The sequence below is a fragment of the Microcebus murinus genome, chromosome 11 (genome assembly GCF_040939455.1).
Source record: "Microcebus murinus isolate Inina chromosome 11, M.murinus_Inina_mat1.0, whole genome shotgun sequence".
NCBI classification, from domain to species: domain Eukaryota; kingdom Metazoa; phylum Chordata; class Mammalia; order Primates; family Cheirogaleidae; genus Microcebus; species Microcebus murinus.
This window is the reverse complement of record NC_134114.1, coordinates 82,070,255-82,089,177: the sequence shown is the minus strand read 5'-3', so window position 1 is coordinate 82,089,177 and position 18,923 is coordinate 82,070,255. Positions and strand designations below refer to the sequence as shown.

At 34.1% G+C, this 18,923-nt stretch overlaps 1 protein-coding gene across 1 annotated transcript in view; it reads left to right on the top strand.

Moving 5' to 3' along the window:
* Positions 1–18,923, top strand: part of PJA2 (praja ring finger ubiquitin ligase 2) — a 64,640-nt gene that overhangs the window by 32,055 nt on the left and 13,662 nt on the right. The window contains exons 5-7 of the mRNA XM_012790252.2: positions 3,805–3,987; positions 8,131–8,316; positions 14,245–14,356. Coding sequence (XP_012645706.1) covers positions 3,805–3,987; positions 8,131–8,316; positions 14,245–14,356 — 481 coding nt within the window. The remainder of the gene's footprint in view (positions 1–3,804; positions 3,988–8,130; positions 8,317–14,244; positions 14,357–18,923) is intronic.

Below are 18,923 nucleotides of genomic sequence, written 5' to 3'. Positions count from 1 at the left end.
TTTTAACAGTATTAATTCTTCCAATCCATAAGCATGGGATTTTTTTCCATTCATTTGTGTCATCTACGATTTCTTTCATCACTCATTTGTATATCTCCTTGTAAAGATGTTTCACCTCCTTGGCTAAATATATTCAGGAGGGGTTTTTTGTTTTTTGCAGCTATTGTAAATGGGATCAAATTCTTGATTTGATTCTCAGCTTGGTTGTTATTGGTATATAGAAATGCTACTGATTTTTATACATTGATTTCATATCCTGAGACTTTGCTAAATTCATTTATTAGATCTAGGAGTCTTTTGGAGGAGTCCTTACGATTTTCTAGGTATAAAATCGTATAATCAGCAAACAGATAATTTGACTTCCCCTTTTCCAATTTGGATGCCCTTTATTTCTTTCTCTTGCCTGATTTCTCTGTCTAGGAATTCCAGCACTGTGTTAAATAGAAGTGAAAGTGACATCTTTCTCATGTTCTAGTTCTTAGGGGGAATGCTTTCACCTTTTCCCCATTCATTATAATGTTGACTATGGGGTTGTCATCTGTGGCTTTTATTATTTTGAGATATGTTCCTTCTATGCCAAGTTTTTTGAGATTTTAATCATGAAGGGATCCTGGGTTTTATCAAATGTTTTCCACATCTATTGAGATGATTGTATATTTTTTGATTCTGTTTGTGGTGAATCACGCTTATTGATTTGCATATGTTGAACCATCCTTGCATCCCTGGGATGAAACCCACTTGATCGTAATGAATTATCCTTTTGATGTGCTCTCGGATTGAGTTTGCTAGTATTTTGTTGAGGATTTTTGCATCTATGTTTGTCAGAGATACTGGTTTGTAGTTTTCTTTTTTTGCTGCATCCTTTCCTGGCTTTGGTATCAGTGTGATACTGGCTTTGTAGAGTGAGTTAGAAAGGATTCCCTCCTCTATCTTTTGGAACAGTTTCAGTAGAATTGACACTAGTTTTTCCTTGTACATGTGGTAGAATTTGCCTGTGAATCCATCTGATCCTGGGCTTTCTTTTTGTTGGGAGTTTTATTATTATTATTATTATTACTGACAGTATATTTTTTTTAAGAGAGTTGAGGGAGTGAGATTAAATTTAGGAATACCAAATAATAATAGACTGTATAGTAGGTCTAGATTTGGAGAAAAGCATTTGAACCAGGGTTTTTAAGGAGAAACGGAGAAAAGGGTGCTAAGATCTTAAGAACCATTGTGTAGAGAAAGAATGGAAAATAAGAAAGGACTTAAATGTGGGGATTTTGTGAAGAGTCAAAACATAAGTGCTTTCTGGAATGAGAATATATTAATACCATTAGCAGATAGAAAACTGAGAAAGGGACTTATCTGGCAGGTGAATTTTATAATAAAAATACAAATTTTGAAAAGGAGGGTGAAAAATCTAAAATGCTCAATGGGTAGTTAGTGATTATGAAAGCTTAGTGTGGTGATCAGGGCTGGGGATGTAAATTTAAAAGTTGTCTCCTTAGAGTTGAGGGTTATAAATAATGAGTAATAATAATATAGGCCTTAGGTCTGCAAACTTTTTCTTTAAGAGCCAGATAGTAAATGCTTCAGGCTTTGCTGACCAAGAGGCAAAATCAAAGATAAATATGGAAAAACCATTTTTAGCTCACAGACCATAAAAAGGCTGCAGGGCCAGTTTTGGCTCAAAGCCTGTGGTTTGCCAATCCTTGACATAGGTTTCTTATAGTTATTTACTATCGATCATAGACATTCTTACATTGAAATTTAGTGACAATTCATCTGTTACTAATCTGGAGAAGTGAAAAAGCTTCATGTGTTATCTTTCTGGATATGATTATACTATAAGTTAAATGTTAAAAAAAACAAGGTCTTCTTTTATATATATAAAATTATCACAAATATATATAGAAATTTTACCCTAATTGTTAAAGATATAACAAAATAGGAATTGGTAATTTGGCTTTGAATTTGAGACACTTCATAGTCAAAGAAACTTAGTGACCTCCTTTGAAACTATTTCCTGTGTTAGATTTTGACACTTACATAAGTCTAGCAGTTATTTACTTGATTTTAGATACCTTTGAGTCATAGAAAATTTTACAGAATACCAGAAACTTTGGCTCATACTCAAACACCTTTTAGTTCTGGGGTCCCAAACCATGTATCACAATCAGTCCCAAACCCATCTCAGGCTGTGGACTGATATGGATCCATGGCTTGTTAGGAACTGGGCTACACAGCAGGAGGTGAGCAGCAGGGAAATGAGACTTCATTTATATTTTCAGCCATTCCCCATTCTCATCACTGCCTGAGCTCTGCCTCCTATCAGATCAGCAGCGGCATTAGATCCTCATAGGAGCACAAACCCTACTGTAAACTGTGCATGTGAGGGATCTAAGTTGCGTGCTTCTTGGGAGAGTCTAATGCCTGATGATCTCAGGTGGAGCTGAGGCAGTGATGCTAGTGCTGGGGAGCAGCTGCAAATATAAATTATCATTACCACAGAGGTTTGACTGCACAATAAATGTAATGTGTGTCAATCATCCTAAAACTAAATCATCCCTCCTCACCCCCTGGATCTGGAAAAACTGTTTTTCATGAAATTGGTCCCTGGTGCCAAAAAGGTTGGGGACTGCTCTTTTAGTTGCTATGCCTTAGCTATACTGCATTCCTTTTCCAGGATGTTTGTGTTCTCCTACCTGTTGTTTACTGAAAATTGACAGTTGATTTTATTCTTTTGCTTCTATTAAACTTCTCAACACTTTGTTTAGTGTTGCTGTTTGTTCATAGCATCTTGACCTCTTGAATTCATCTGCCTATATTAGAAGGAAGAATTCACTAACTAGACATTAATGACATAATATTAAGAAAATGTAATTTTCTACCAATTATTACTTCCTTTCACAAACGTAACCTAAAATTTGTTATTTTTGATTTCCCAAAAGTCACATGAACAAAGGGAGATCTTTAAGGAGATTCCTAACCAGAATGGATGATGTGATTGTAAGGGGCATGTCAAACTAATTTTTAACATTGATAAATAATATTTTTGCCTTTGGTAGTATAAGATGACTAGTTCTTTAAAAACTAAGAATAGTTAAATGTAAACAAATTAACCAAGGTTAAATATAATCAAAAGTGATTTTGTGTGGTTGTGTTATAATTTTGTTTATTATACCTTATGTAACTATTTTCTTGAACTTATGTTCATAGTCCTTCCTAGGGACGTACAGCAAAGATCTGTCAGTGCTGCTTTTTATGAATTTGAATATCCCTTCTTTTCAAAGTTTTTTTTCTTTTTTGTACGTGAAAAAGGAAGGAAAAAAGTTAAGGTTTTACTCTATGGTACTTAGTGGAAATTTATTTATGGAGGATCTGTCATAAGTTGTTGATATATAATTAGAAAGTTGTTTTAGTCAGGTTAGATGACCAATACATCTATTATTGTTTGTTCCAGATAGCATTTAAGATTAACAAATTGTATTTAAACTTTTATTTAGAAATATGTCTAAAATATGACAAGCCTGTATCTAAATACTGTGGAATTATATATGTTAGTGAAAGGAAAAATAAAGTGATATATTCCATAACTTACCATATGCCATATTTGTTTGAAAGAGTTACATTCTGTTGCATCTATTTATAATACTTCTGCATTTATTTTTAAAGTATTTTAAAAATTGCATTGGCACCCAGTAAAGCATGTGTGGCATCAGCAGTCCACTTTATACATGATTTCTGATTAACATTCCAAATTATAAAAATAAGTGAACATGTCATGATAGTTTATTTTATTGCTGTTCTGATTTGCAGTTCAGAATGCAGTGATGGAGAATGGTCTGCTTCTTTGCCTCATCGATTTTCTGGTACAGAAAAAGATCAGTCCTCAAGTGATGAAAGCTGGGAGACTCTGCCAGGAAAAGATGAGAATGAACCTGAGCTACAGAGTGATAGCAGTGGCCCTGAAGAAAACCAAGAATTATCTCTTCAGGAAGGGTATGTTTAACAGTGAGATTTATTTTATTTTATTTTTTATTTATTTATTTATTTTTTTTGAGACAGAGTCTCGCTTGTTGCCCAGGCTAGAGTGAGTGCCGTGGCGTCAGCCTAGCTCACAGCAACCTCAAACTCCTGGGCTCAAGCAAGCCTTCTGCCTCAGCCTCCCAAGTAGCTGGGACTACAGGCATGCACCACCATGCCCAGCTAATTATATATATATATATTAGTTGGCCAATTAATTTCTTTCTATTTATAGTAGAGACGGGGTCTTGCTCTTGCTCAGGCTGGTTTTGAACTCCTGACCTCGAGCAATCCGCCCGCCTCGGCCTCCCAGAGTGCTAGGATTACAGGCTTGAGCCACCGCGCCCGGCCTATTTTATTTTTATGTGTATTGTACAAAAATAGAATATATCACATTCAAATATTAGATAGACTATTAATTGCATTTGTAAGCCTTATAATAGGACTAGTAAGACCTGTTGATTTTTCATTATGCTTTTGGTATTTTTTTAAAAAGCAATTAAATTGGAAAGATTGGTAATTTCAATATATTTTTTTGAGATACAATTTATACCTCTACTTTATAAAGAAAATTGGGCATTTAAAAGATCATTTTCATTGAGTTAGGAATGAATGCATTAGAACTGTTGTTGCTATATAGTGGGGGTAGTGGCAAGGTAAAAGGGCAGCCTCAAAAGAGAAATCAGTGAGTGATTCATTTACAGAAATGGAGGCAGTTAATTGCAGAAGTTGAAGTTTTTGTATTCTTGTCTAATTACATTGGATAGTGTCTCCAGAACATCAGTGACTGATGATAAACATTTTTGTCTTTTCCTAACTTTAAGTGTGCATGCTGTAGTACAGGGGTTGTCAAACTTCTGCTGTGAAGGGCCAGATAAATATTTTCAGCTTTATGTGCCAGTCTGTATTGCAGCTACCCAACTTTACATTTCACTTAAAGTTGTAGTTTCCCAGACCCTATCAATGATGTTAAGTGAGGACTTACTGTATAATAATTCATGAGTATTCCAATTTCCTTTGGTGGACATTTAAATTATTTAACAGTTTATTTTATTTTATTTTATTTTAGCATATTATGGGGGTACAAGTGTTAAGGTTACATATATTGCCCATGCCCCCCTCCCCCCTCGAGTAAGAGCTTCAAGTGTGTCCATCCCCCAAATGTTGCCCATCTTACTCATTGTGGTTGTATATACCCATCCCCTCCTCCCCCCTCCCACCCTCCGACACCCGATAAATGTTACTCCTATATGTCCACTTAGGTGTTGATCTGTTAATACCAGTTTGCTGGTGAGTACATGTGGTGCTTGTTTTTCCATTCTTGAGATACTTCACTTAGTAGAATGGGTTCCAGCTGTATCCAGGAATATACAAGAGGTGCTTGTATATCACCATTGTTTCTTAAAGCTGAATAGTATTCCATGGTATACGTATACCACATTTTATTAATCCATTCATGAATTGATGGGCACTTGGGTTGTTTCCACAGCTTTGAAATTGTGAATTGTGCTGCTGTAAACATTTGAGTGCAGGTGTCTTTTTCATAAAGTGACTTTTGATCTTTTGGGTAGATGCCCAGTAGTGGAATTGCTGGATCAAATGGTGGATCTACTTGTATTGCTTTTAGGTATCTCCATATTGCTTTCCACAGAGGTTGAACTAGTTTGCAGTCCCACCAGCAGTGTAGGAGTGTTCCTCTCTCTCCGCATCCTCGCCAGCATTTGTTGTTTGGGGACTTTTTGATAAAGGCTGCAAAGAAAACATTGTACATGTTTTTTAGGAGAAATATCTAGAAACAGAATCACTGGGTAAATGAGTATGCACATCCTCAATCTATAGCTATTGCCAAGTTTTCTACAGAGGAATTATATTAATATCAGTTACTTTCTTACCAACACTGTATGAATTACATTTTTTCAAAGTTTCAACAGTGTATTATCAGAATTTTTATTTTTATCAATAGTTGAAACAAATTGCACTGTTGTTTTAATATACATTTTGCTTATTATAAAAGAGCTAGAGCGTCTCTTCATATAAGAGTTAGTTGAATTTCCTTTTCTGCCAACTAATTGTGTCTTTTGCTCCTTTCTGTTAATATATGTAGATCTTTTTCTTATTTGTTTGCTTTTACATTTTAAGCTTCTATTAATTAAGGAAATGCTGTTTGTCTCATGTGTTATAATTAATTTTTCTCATTTTGAGTTGTGTCCAAATTTCTGCTGTTGTTTTTTTTATTTCAAGAAAATATGAGAGTATAAACATTTTGGTTACATTTTATATCTTTGCCTCTGCCTAGCAAGGGTTAGAGGTATGCCCTTCCCCTCCACAATGCTCACTCTGTCCCTAAGATATGGGTCTACCTCCCCAATCCCGAATCCCTGGTGAACACCACCACCATTTGAGCACCGTAGTGTTAATCAGTCAGTACCAATTTGATGGTGAGTACATGTGGAGCCCATTCTTCCTATCTTGTGTCACCTCACTTCGGATAATGGGCTTAAGCTCAATTCAGGATAATATAAGTGGTGCTAGCTCACTGTCGTTTCTTATACTTGAGTAATATTCCGTTGTATACATATACCAAATTTTAATAATCCAGTCATGAATTGACGGGCACTTGGGTTCTTTCCGCATCTTTGCAATAGTGAATTGTGCTGCCATAAACATTCAGGTGCAGATGTCTTTATAGAATGTCTTATGCTCTTTGGGGTAGATGCCTAATAATGCTATTGCTGTATCAAATGGTATTTCTATTTTTAGCTCTTTGAGGTATCTCCAAATTCTTTTCCACAAAGGTTGCACTAATTTGCAGTCCCACCAGCAGTGTAAGAGTGTTCCTGTCTCTGTATATCTTCTCCAGCATTTGTTGTTTTGAAATTTTTTTGATAGAGGACAATCTCACTGGGGTTAGGTGATATCTCATTGTGGTTTTGATTTGCATTTCTCTAATGATTAGAGATGTTGAGCATAAATTTCTGGTGTTTTGACTTTTCCATGAGTATTTTCTGTAACATGAATGTTGTGAAATGTACCAGTCTATTTGTGGCTTCAAGGTTTTACATCATGCTTAGAATGACACTGATTTTTGTAAAATGTTCTCTTGTGTCTTCTACTTTATTATTTTATTGGTGGTGAGGGAAGGTGCATGTATGCATGCATTTCAAATGTATAGCTGAAATTTATTTAAGGGCAAGCAATGGCATAGGGATTTAACCCCTGTGCTGTCCTCCAGGTATATACTCACTTGTCCCAATACCACTTGTTGATTATGTCCTTTTCCTCCTGTTTTGAAATGTTTCCTTTATCTCCTCCTTATTTACTTGATCTGTACTATTGTTTTGTCTGTCCCTGTTCCTGTGAGCTTATATTCTAATGGGAATAGACTGACAATAAACAAATAAGAAAATGATAAGTAAAAATAAGTTCTATAATTTAAATAAGCAGAGTGATGTGGAAGTCAGTAAATAGAGAGCTACTTAAACTTAGTGGTTAAAATAGTCCTCCCTGAGGAGGTCACTTGTAATCTGAAGTGAATATTAAGAATTAAATAGTAATGTAAAAATCTGGTGAAAGAACATTTCAGGTAAAGTAAATGGCTGCAAGGTGGAAATGACCTCCATGCATTCCAAGAGTAGAAAGAAGAGTAGGAGCATATGAGGTCAGGGAAGAGTGGTGAAAGATGACTATTGGAGAAGTGGGACAGGGAGAAAGCATGTGTTACTTAGGAATTTGTAGGCCAGGTTGAGGAATTGGATTTTATTTTCACTGGGAAGGGAAATTACTCAAGAGCAGCATTTAAAAATTCAGATTATCTAGGGTGGGCTTTTCTTATTTTTCTCTCACAAAAAGAAGAAATATAAGAGCTTAGATAATTTAAAAATAAATATGTTCCTATATAATTAAGAGCTATTTATATTTGCATATAACCTATAACAAATTTCCTTTCATTTGAAATAATTTTGCAGTTAAGGAAAACAGTTTTTAGAATCACAAAAGTACAAAGAGCTTGGAACTTAAAGAATATAGAGTCTACTTGCACTGTATAGAATTCTTTAAAGAACAATGTTATGATGTGTTTTTAAATAATATTTTTTTCTTTCTTTAAAATGTTTGTATTAGGGAACACACATCCTTGGAGGAGGGAGAAATTCCTTGGTTACAGTACAATGAAGTCAATGAAAGCAGCAGTGATGAGGGAAATGAGCCTGCCAATGAATTTGCACAGCCAGAAGCTTTCATGTTGGATGGTAACAACAACCTGGAGGATGACTCCAGTGTGAGTGAAGACTTAGATGTGGACTGGAGGTATATATCCTGATGTTATTAGTATGTTTAGTTGCTTGTTGAGTAGAATTCGTTCATGACTCTAAATTAGGAAAATTAAATCTCTGGTAGCTAAGAAATATTCTGATTTTTCCATTCATTAGTCTCTCTCTCATTTCAGAGCTCATTTCAGATGTCACTTCTTACATGTACTCCTACTTCCTCCAAATGGCAACCTCCTCTTTCTTTGACCTTTACCTCCCTTGAAGCTTACCTTATATATCTAGTTATTTATATACTTTTTTTTTTTTGCTTTTGGTCTTCTGATTTTTTTGATTTTGCTCTATATGCCCTGTAGCACTTAGCATAATCCTTTAAAAATATATAGGTTCTTAATTAATACTACCTAAATAATTTAAAAACCTGTAGTTCACTCAGAAGAATCGTTAAGAGTTTTCCTTCATTGCTCTTCCTTTTCCTTCTCTGTATGTAAAATATGGAAGATAAAATTGCACTTTCCCAGAGATGTTGAAAATATTAAGTTTACTTTATGCTGACAAAGAATAGTGAGCTTCAAGTAAAAGTAGCATATAAGTGAAGTAGATAATAGAATTTGTTTCTTATGATACAATCCTCAGAATGTGGCTGTTTTGGTTTATAAAATCTTTCAGGTGTGCAATAACCTGTTGGAAGTAGCTAATTATTGAGATGTAGAAGGGATATTTGTTCTAACTGATCCCTTTTGTTACTTTTTCTGGGAAAAAAAAGTGGCTTGACATACTTTCCCTCATTTCCTTCTTTGTACAAAAATACATGTGATATAGACAGGGTCTCACTCTGCCATCCATGCTGGAGTGTAGTGGCCTGATCGTAGCTCACTTTAACCTTGAGCTCCAGGGCTCCAGAAATACTCCCACCTTAGCCTCCCAAGTAGCTAGGACTATAGGCATACACCATCACACCTGGCTGATTTTTAAAAAAAATTTTTTAGAAGCAGTGTCTTGCTATGTTGCCCAAGTTGGCCTCAAACTTCTGGCCTCAAGCAGTCTTCCTACTTTGGCCTCCTAAAGTGCTGGGATTACAGGCATGAGCCACCCTGCCTAGCCTTATGCCTTATGCCTTAGCCTTATGCCTCTTATGTTTTTAAGAATTTGTCTTGTTTTTCCAGTTACACTTCCCTTATAAAAATTTAGAACAATAAAGAAGAGAGAAACTCATCCATATCCCCTGATATCTCTACATGTTTTTAGATCTTGTATTCTTAAGGCCTCCTTTGTGTTTTCAGTTTCTCTTTTAGTGTGTGCTAGTCGCTTTTTTGTACTTCTCCAGATTATTCCAGATGAAAAACTCAATGTCTCCTTGAGATCCTCCCTACCCTTTCCTGTTCTGATTCCCCATGGGCTAGGACAGGAGGAATTGTGTGCAGAACAGACTTTTATCACTATTTGTGGAAGAGGGATTTCATCACAACCACACAATTTGTAATTTTACTTTAAACATTCCTGTTCTACAAAACCCATTTTCTGGCTTCTCACACATTAGGGAAAATCAGTGGCTTCACCTAGTCCCAGTCTTGTTGACCATGATGTTTCCTTCTTTTCTTCCCTCTCTTATGTCTCCCTATTACCTTCTTACTGAAACTCCTTGTTAATTCTGAAGTGTCTATCTCCATTATACAGAGTAATTCCTCAAAGTGTTCAGCAAATGAAAGAATCATGTTTAGTATCATCTGTGCATATTGGGAGGCCATTGTGGTTTCATATGAGAGGGATTTTTTTATGTTGTACACTTTGTAAAAATTACTTTTTAACAGCTCCATTATGAAGGTATTCCATCCTATAAGTACACTAAGATTTAATGGATTATCTACCCATTGAAACAGTACAGTGAACTGTCTTCCCACCCCCATAAACCTTCCTCTGTACTTCTGGTTATTCTTTTAGGATAGATTAATAGAGGTGACATTACTGAGATGTGGTATTTTTCAAGATTTTGATACCTATTTCCAAATAATTTTTAATAAAGGTTGTTCTATATAAATATTTGAAAGAATAATGTAAGTCTTTATTGAATATAATTATAACTTAAATTAGAAAACCTTTACTTTAGGTTCTGATTCACTGATGATATTTTTGGATATGACTGTTTTGTTAAGGTTTTAGAGACCTCACTGATGGTCCCAAAATTTGTGGAGCTTCAAAGTAGTTTTTTTTAATATGGAAAGCATTTTCTCACTGATTTTAAGACAAGTTTTGATTTTTGCTCTTTTGAATCTAGGTATGTCAAAAACTCCTTATTTGCTTATGTGATATTATATTAATTTATGTGGCAGTAGCTAAAAGTTCATAAGTTGAAAATGTGGTTTCATTTTTATATTAAAATAGCATGTTTAAAAGGAAGAGCCTTGGCAAACAGCAGCAATTCTTGTCTCTAAAGTCAAATTTTGGCACACGTGTTTTGTTTTGTGACCACTTATAAAAAAATGTAAAGCCTTTTGGTTCCTTGTTTTAGTTTAAAGGAAGATAGAAAAGGTCCTCTATCAAGTTTGTTTGCTTTGATTGATGTTGTAGAAGTGTAAAATATCCAGAGTGTGTCTCATAGCTTGATGTGGTAGCAAGTGACATCGAGAAATCATGATTTTTGGATTTAGACAAATCCATTTATTTATTCTTTGATAAGTCCTTAACCTGTCTTCCTGTAAGAAATTGGGGTTATAATTATTAACCTAATAAGATAGTGAGCTGACACTTTTGTGTGGATATAACTATGGCTTAATAATAGAATTTAAAAATGATTTTGAAATAATTTTAGACTTATAGAAAAGTGTTAAAAATAGTACATAGAATTCTATATCCTTCACTAAGATTCCTTTAAAGTTAACATTTTGAAACCACATTTGTGTTATCATTCTCTTTCCTTTCTTTCTCTATATTTAGGGTAAAGTTTTTTTTCTGACTCATAAGTAATTTGAAGGCATGATGTGTCCCTTTACCTGCAAATATTCTATTATGAAATTCCTAAAACCAAGAATCTTTTCTTGGATAATAGTAATTTGTCAAAGTCAAGAAATTAACAGTAAGTTTGTCAAAGTCTGGAAATTAGTATTATTAATATTATCTAATCTAAAGACCTTATTCAAATGTCCATAATGTTTCTACCAGATAGAATAAGATAAATAGATAAATTTTTAGATAAATTTATCTAGATAAATTAGATAAATTTAGATAGATAAATTTAGATAAATTTTTAGATAAATTTTTGTGGTCTAACCTAGGACCACTCATTGCATATAGTTAACATACTTCTTTAGTATTTTTAATTTGACATTCCCTTAGTCTTTGTTTTTCATAACTTTGACATTTTTGAAAAGCATAGGCCATTTATTAATATTTTATAAAATGTCCCTTTGATTGTATATGTCTGATGTTATAAATAGGTTTGAATTACAAATTTTTAGCAGAATCACCTTACAAGTGATGTTTTGTCCTTCTCAGTACATAACAGAAGACATGTGGTGTCTTTTGTTATCCTGTTACTGGTAATATTAATTCTGATCTTTTGGTCATGGTTTTATCTTTCTGGTTTCTTTACTGTGCAGTTGCCATTTTTCCTTTTTTATAGATAACCCTTGAATAACCTGCTTTGCTGGGGTGCTAACTCCATGAAGTAGAAAATTCACATATAACTTTTGGTTGCCCAAAAACTTAACTGCCAATAGCCTACTGTTGACCAGAAGCCTTACTGATTCCATGAACAGTGAATTAATACATATTTTTTATGTCATATGTATTATATACTATATTCTTAAAATAAATCAACTGATTATTCTGCAGTGGCCAAATTATAGCTAGATATTATGCTTTGAGTGTTTATGTTTGTTTGGTCTGGAGAAGAAAAGAATTATTGAGAGAAAATTCTCTAACCATTTGAAGGGGTTTTTTTGCAAAGAGAAAGTGGGAGCAGTTTGTATTGCTGCAGCAGGCAGAACTATAGCAATAGCATAAAAATTATAAGTAGGAAATCTTACTTCATATAAATTTTGTTTTATTTCAGAATATTATGAGGGTACAAATGTTTGGTTACATGAATTGCTTTTGTACAGTTTGAGTCAAAGTTATAGGTGTCCATCATCCAATAGTGTGCTCATATAAGTTTTAAACTTCTAGTAGAACTGTCCCACACTGGCACATATCACCTTAGAAAGCAGTATATATTCTATATGGAGGGAATATTTCTTTTGTTTCTTAAATGTCTACTATGGTTCCATCTCTGTGCCAGGGACCTTTGTGCATCTACTCATTTAATTTGTTATATGAAGAAACAGAATGTCAGCTAAATAATTTTCCAAATTAATTAACTATGTTTCAGTTAAATCCCTATCCAACTGACTCCAGGGCTCTTCCTTTTTACACTACATCTCACTGTCAGATAAAGAAGTTCCAGTTTTGCAAGGGTGGATGGATTCAGTAATTCTTAGTAGTTAGTATTAATTGTAATTCTAAAATCTGTGGTTATTTGAAAATGTCTGTTCATTTGTGCCATGTGATGTTTGCTGATTTCCAAATACTACTAAGCTATAGTATATTCTTCATAAGAATCATTTCTGTAACTCTTGGCAGTAGAGTTATAATTTTAAGCATAGCACATGAGTTGACATCAAAATTATTTTTGAGCTAGCTTGTATAACTATGGATGTTTCTGACTACGATATTCAGATTCTGATATGGAGGTCAACATAATTTTGTGTTTAGACTAAATAAGCTCAGTTTTGTAAATCTTGGATTTCTGAGGTGGTGGGAGTAAGTATATCTATGCAAAGTGCCCCACAGACAACCAGAAATATAGATATAAGTCAAGAGCTCCCGGGGGAATTTGAAATTAGGCAGAGATTTATGAATTACTCTAGAGAAGATAACTAAAGAAATGGTCTTGAATATAATTTCCAAGGCAGCAAGATTAGAGACAATAGGACTGAGGACATATGTATGGTCTCCAAATTTTGAACTACTTACTATTTCTAAGATGAGAAGAAAAGGAGGAGTCTGTGTATGTAGTCTGTGTATGTCTGTGGGTGGAGGAAGGAGATTAAGACCATAGGGAAACATATTTTTCTTTGAGAAGCTTATAGTTCTTTAGAAAGAAAATAATAAAAATGAGCAGGTAGGAGCTAGATATTTTTCAAGCTGTATAATAAAGGAGGTGGCCTAATTCTTAGAAGAAGAGGAGAGAGATTAATGAGAAAGGCTTGAGAAAATAAAATATTTTTAAACCCAGAGTAATTAAGTAAACAATATAAGGCGAGAGAAGAAAAAGAGGCTTTGACTAATGGCAGAATTAAAATAAGTGTAGTAATTTTCTTTGCCATATACTCACCTACATTCAGATTGGAAACTAAAATAAACATAAGGGGAATTATATGGCAAAAAATTGGGTGGGGAAAAGTACTACAGCTGAGTACCCATTATCCAAAATGCTTGGGACCGGAAGTGTTGAGATTTGGAATTTTTTTGGATTTTGGAGTGTTTGCATTATACTTCCAGCTGACCATCTCAAGTCCAAAAATCCAAAATATGAAATACTCCAATGAGCATTTCCTTTGAGTGTCATGTTGGCACGAAAAAGGTTTCAGATTTTGGATTTTTGGATTTGGAATGCTCAACTTACACTTTTAAGCAGTTTCTGGAGTTAGCACTAGAGTCACCAAAGAGAATTTTCCTACAAATTTTGTGCAGCAAGTTGGTAGTCTATTGGGTGGTGGAATCTTAACTACTTATGCTTTGCATTTAACTTCTCTGTTGGGTTCCTCCTGCCCCTTCTTCACCCCATAAGCTTGATGTTAAAATATTTTAAGATTTTCTGCTCTCAGTGTGTTTATTGGCTTGTCCAGAATGCCAATATAGTTATATCCTTAGCATAAGATTTCCTAAGTCATCATTGTGGGTTTTATTTTTTTATTTTATTTTTCTCCAGCCTATTTGACGGCTTCGCGGATGGACTAGGAGTTGCTGAAGCTATTTCTTATGTGGATCCACAGTTCCTCACCTACATGGCACTAGAAGAACGCTTAGCCCAGGCTATGGAGGTATGTTAGTAACTGTGATGTCCATATATTAGTCGATGGGATGAAAAATGATAAAAGGTTAATAAATCTTTAAAGGATTTTTTAAACTATTATTTTAAAAATGAATTTCTTCTCATTAGTTTAATAATACTTGCTGAATAGTCATTATCACCAATATGTGTATATTAATTATACTTGATGTCCTGCCAGTTTGCCTCAAAATTTTTTCTCAGTTTTTACTGTGGAATAAATAATGTTTTCCTCACATTTAGAAAATATACTTTCTTCATCTATTGAAATATGCATGAGTCTGAATAGTTTATACATACACACATGTACAGGTTGTTTGTGAAATGAAGTTGAAGCTCTCTAAGGATATGTTACCAATGACTTCCTTTCTTTTTGCTCTCATGGCTCCTAAATACTGTCTTTCTGCCTAATGCAGTTCGGAAATTTACTCCCTCTCATCCCCACACATGCTATAATAATATGTGGTACATTTTGCTGCCTAGGTGTCTTCTTGTCTTCATTATTTGACTGAAACAGAAAAACTTGTTTTTAAATGCATTTGTCTAAGGTTAAAAGCCCAAGTGTTGTCAAGTTTGAGAACTACCACTGTGCTAGTGGATTTCATTATAAGATGTCTTTCTTTAAATCCCTATGTCAAAGTGATTTCCAAAGTAGAGGAACAGTAATAACTGGTAAGTGAGCCAAAGGTGAGACAATAAAATTAATAATAAAGACTTTCAGGAGCAGCATAATACTTTATCTCTAAATTTTTTGAGATTAGAATGTCTAGTTTGGATTGATAAATTAGATAGTAGATAGATGATAGATACCTGTCTATCTACACATACACACACACACGTACATATGTGTGCACACAAACACACATTAGCTCTGCTTTAGCATCCCTTATCTTACAAATATAATCTTCCATGGAGATCATTGCTTTCAATTATTCTTTATACTATATATATTTTTATCAAAATGACGATAGCAGTAATACTATAGTATTACTAGGAAAAAAGTCAGAACATCATGAGATAGGATATACTTAGGACTTTTACTAGATTATTTAACTTGCCTTGCCAAATTCTGACACATACAAAATAATGATACAGCATGATAATTTGCATCTGAAATGTAATATATAAAGATTAAGGATCACTAACTTCCTTGAGCTAAATATGTTTTGATTGACCACAATGGAGTACATTGATTCTAGGGTCTGATTTCACATTATTTAAACCATCTTCAATTCTTATGCTAGTGGTTTATGATTTCCTACAATATGAAGAAGTGTTGAGATGAAAATAAGTTTTATTATTAATTACTAGTAGGAAATGTGACATTTGATTGACATCTTAAAAGAAGAGCCAGAGAGTTTGGTCATGGGAGGCAATGCTAAGTAAAGGCACTAGCAGAATGAACAAAGACAAGAAGCAAGCAAAAGGATAGTATGTCCAGGGAATTTACTGCCCTGTACATTGCTGCTTTCTGCCAACACTGCCATTTTTAAAGTTATTCTTACCTGTCTATCCTTCTGCCTCTGTTTAATGGCTTTAAGCATCTCTCTTTCTCCACAGTTTCACAGCTTCCTAACATTTTAGTGCTCTGCTTTATTTTATTTGAATTTGATTGAGACATTCAACCCCTAGAAAATTGATATATTTCCATCTTCCTATCATTTTTCAGAAATCTGTTTTTCCATGTCTAGTATGCATTTATTTAATTATTTAAAAACAATGCAACTGAAATAAATTATAATTTATGATTTTCCTTTTAGATTTAACACTGACATTCTTTAAGTGAAACAAAAACAATAAAACAAATTGCCTGCCTTTATTTGTTTCTCAAGCAACTCTGTCCCTTTTTGGAAGTAGTTTTCATTGATTATTTTTCTAGTACTAGACTGATCTTTTTTTTTCAGATAGTGGCTTTTGACGAATATATTGGCAGTATACATTTGTCTCATATAATATTTGAGTGAGGACAAGGGTACATTATGGACCATCTTTAACTTTTTGAAATAATGGTATTAAAGTTTTCTGGTTTTCAAAACAAAGTTTGAAAATATATTTATCCCTTTGCACTTACTTATGTTGACATCTAAATATCTTTAGCATAAATTTAGTAATATTGTTTACCTCCACTTCTTTTCAAGAAGGTTTAAATTTTTTAATGTAAAAAAATTAGTTTAAATTGAGTTACAGTTAATAGTATCCAATTGATCAAAGATAAACTATTAAAAATTTTGATTAAGTATTTAAACATAAAATTTTACTAGAAATGCATCTCTTAATGAGATGGAGGCTTTTTTCCCTTCCCAATTTCTTTGAATTTTATTTATTCCTAGAGATACGTTTCAAGATAAATTTTATTTCTCCTTTTTAAAATTTATTATTAATTTTTTATTACTTCATATTATGGGAGTACAAATATTGTTAGGGTTACATATCTTGCCCCTCCCCCACCCATGCCAGAGCTTCTAGTGTGTCCAGCCTCTAGGTGGTGCACACTGCACCCACCGTGTAAGTACACACCCTTCCCCTCCTACCCCCTTCCTGCTGCCCACTTCCTGATTATAGATTTTTTTTGATAAATTTTATTTCTGTTCTTCATTTTTATGAATGTAAGCTTGAAAAATTTTGTTCACACAAATAAATTGATAGAGTAAAAGGAGTTTACCATAGCAGCGTCACTGAGTTCTTCTGAGATGTTTGCCAAAAATCACATCAACTTAAGTTGTTTAGACCCTCCTTCAACTTTTTTGAAATCAAAGGATTGGAAGCCACTTAAAAGATTTATTATTCAGTCATTAGAGTTCACTTTGACCCCAGTACTTTAGATCGCCTCTCTGAATGGGTAAGAAGTACACTTTTATTTATAAAATAAAAGTGGGGAGAAAAATGAGTATAAAAGAAATGCAGGAACAGAGAACCAGCATAATACTTTGACTGCCGGTGCATTCTTATACAGATCAATAAGAGGAAAGATTACTTAAGAAAGTTAACTGAAATTGATTTCCTTGAGATTGTCTGTACCCATGGACCCCTTGGAAAGGCTTTACAAACTCATTTAACAGCACCTCATATACACTGAGATATAGGCACTAGGAAGGTAATAACATGGAAGTTAAGAGCCTGGGCTTTTGTGTTAGATAGGCTGTATGTGACTTGGATAATTCACTAACCTGTCTAAGCTTCAGGTTGCTTATTTACAAAATGAGAATAAGCAAATCTATCTCATGGGTTACTGTGAGATTGTGTAAAAAATATTTAGCAAAATATCTGATACAGAGATAAGCTTTCAGTAAACGGTATAGTCATAGGTATATCCAAATCAGCAGTCAACCAATTGGTGTTCATCCAACAAATATGGATTCAGTTGTGATCATTAAAAACCAGTATTAAATCATTCATTATAAATCATTCTCTATAAATCTTAATTCTTTAAAAACTAAATTGTATTTTATTCTTTAGAAACTAAATTTTATGTTGGCAAAGGATTATGCTACTTTAAACCTAGACGTATTCCAGGTTGGGTTAGTTAGGCTATTTAGTTGTCTTTCTAGTTAGTTGCACTAACTTTTGAACATATATTGTACTGCCTAAAGATATAGACAAATTTTTGTATTTTTATACATTTTCATAGAAGTGGCTATAAAATTGTCTCTTTTGCCCTTGTTGCTTATAAGTGATCCCAAATCATCCTAAATACATGTCAGTATCAAGGCAATAAATTATTTTTACATATATGAAATTTCTGGTGTTTATTAGCACTGCAGATGTGCAGGTAATTATCAGAAAGGGATAATGAACCCATTGAAACAAACGTGTCAAAGCATAGTTAGCCTGGAATAACCTTCCCAAATGAAAGTTACTATAAATGTATCCCTTTTTTCTGTTTATGTGTAGCACAGATGAGTTTGGTTCTATACTGAGTAATATGTAGGAAATTAGGGGAGATTCATGATTGTAGTTATGTGAGAATGAAAGGGATAGATAGCAGTATCTTGCCTTCTATTTCCTATGTTGTGATAAGAAAATTTAATATAAAGAATTATTAACTAAAACAAGGAAATAGAGTAACAAGAGATTGGCTAGAAGGAAATAAAGTTAATTCTAAAGAATATAGGATAAGCACATATAAGGAATAGCCACCCCCTCTCAGGCTAAGCTAGAATACTCAAGGAAGCATCCCTAGTCCACCCCAGGGTTGAGATCTAGACCTTGATGGAAATGGTGCAACTGTGGCTCTCACTGTATGGCACAGAAGTCAGTGTGGTGCTGTGCTGGCAGAACTTGCTAGAAACCTGTCCTCTTGAACTTGTTGGAAATCAGCCCTCTAGGGTGCTGGGGAAAGCTATTCATGGGGAGATGTTTAACTAGAAATATTCTGCTGCAGAACTCTAAGTGGATGCTGGGGGAAGCTGCTGGTTACTGAGTGCTGCTGGCCCACATGCTTTAGAAGAGCTGGCTGCTGGAGAAGCTATGCCCACCACAGGGGTCTGGTGCTAGAGAAAGCCACGAATGTCACAGAAACCTGTCACACACACTGAAATCCAAAGCAAAGCCCTTTCCTC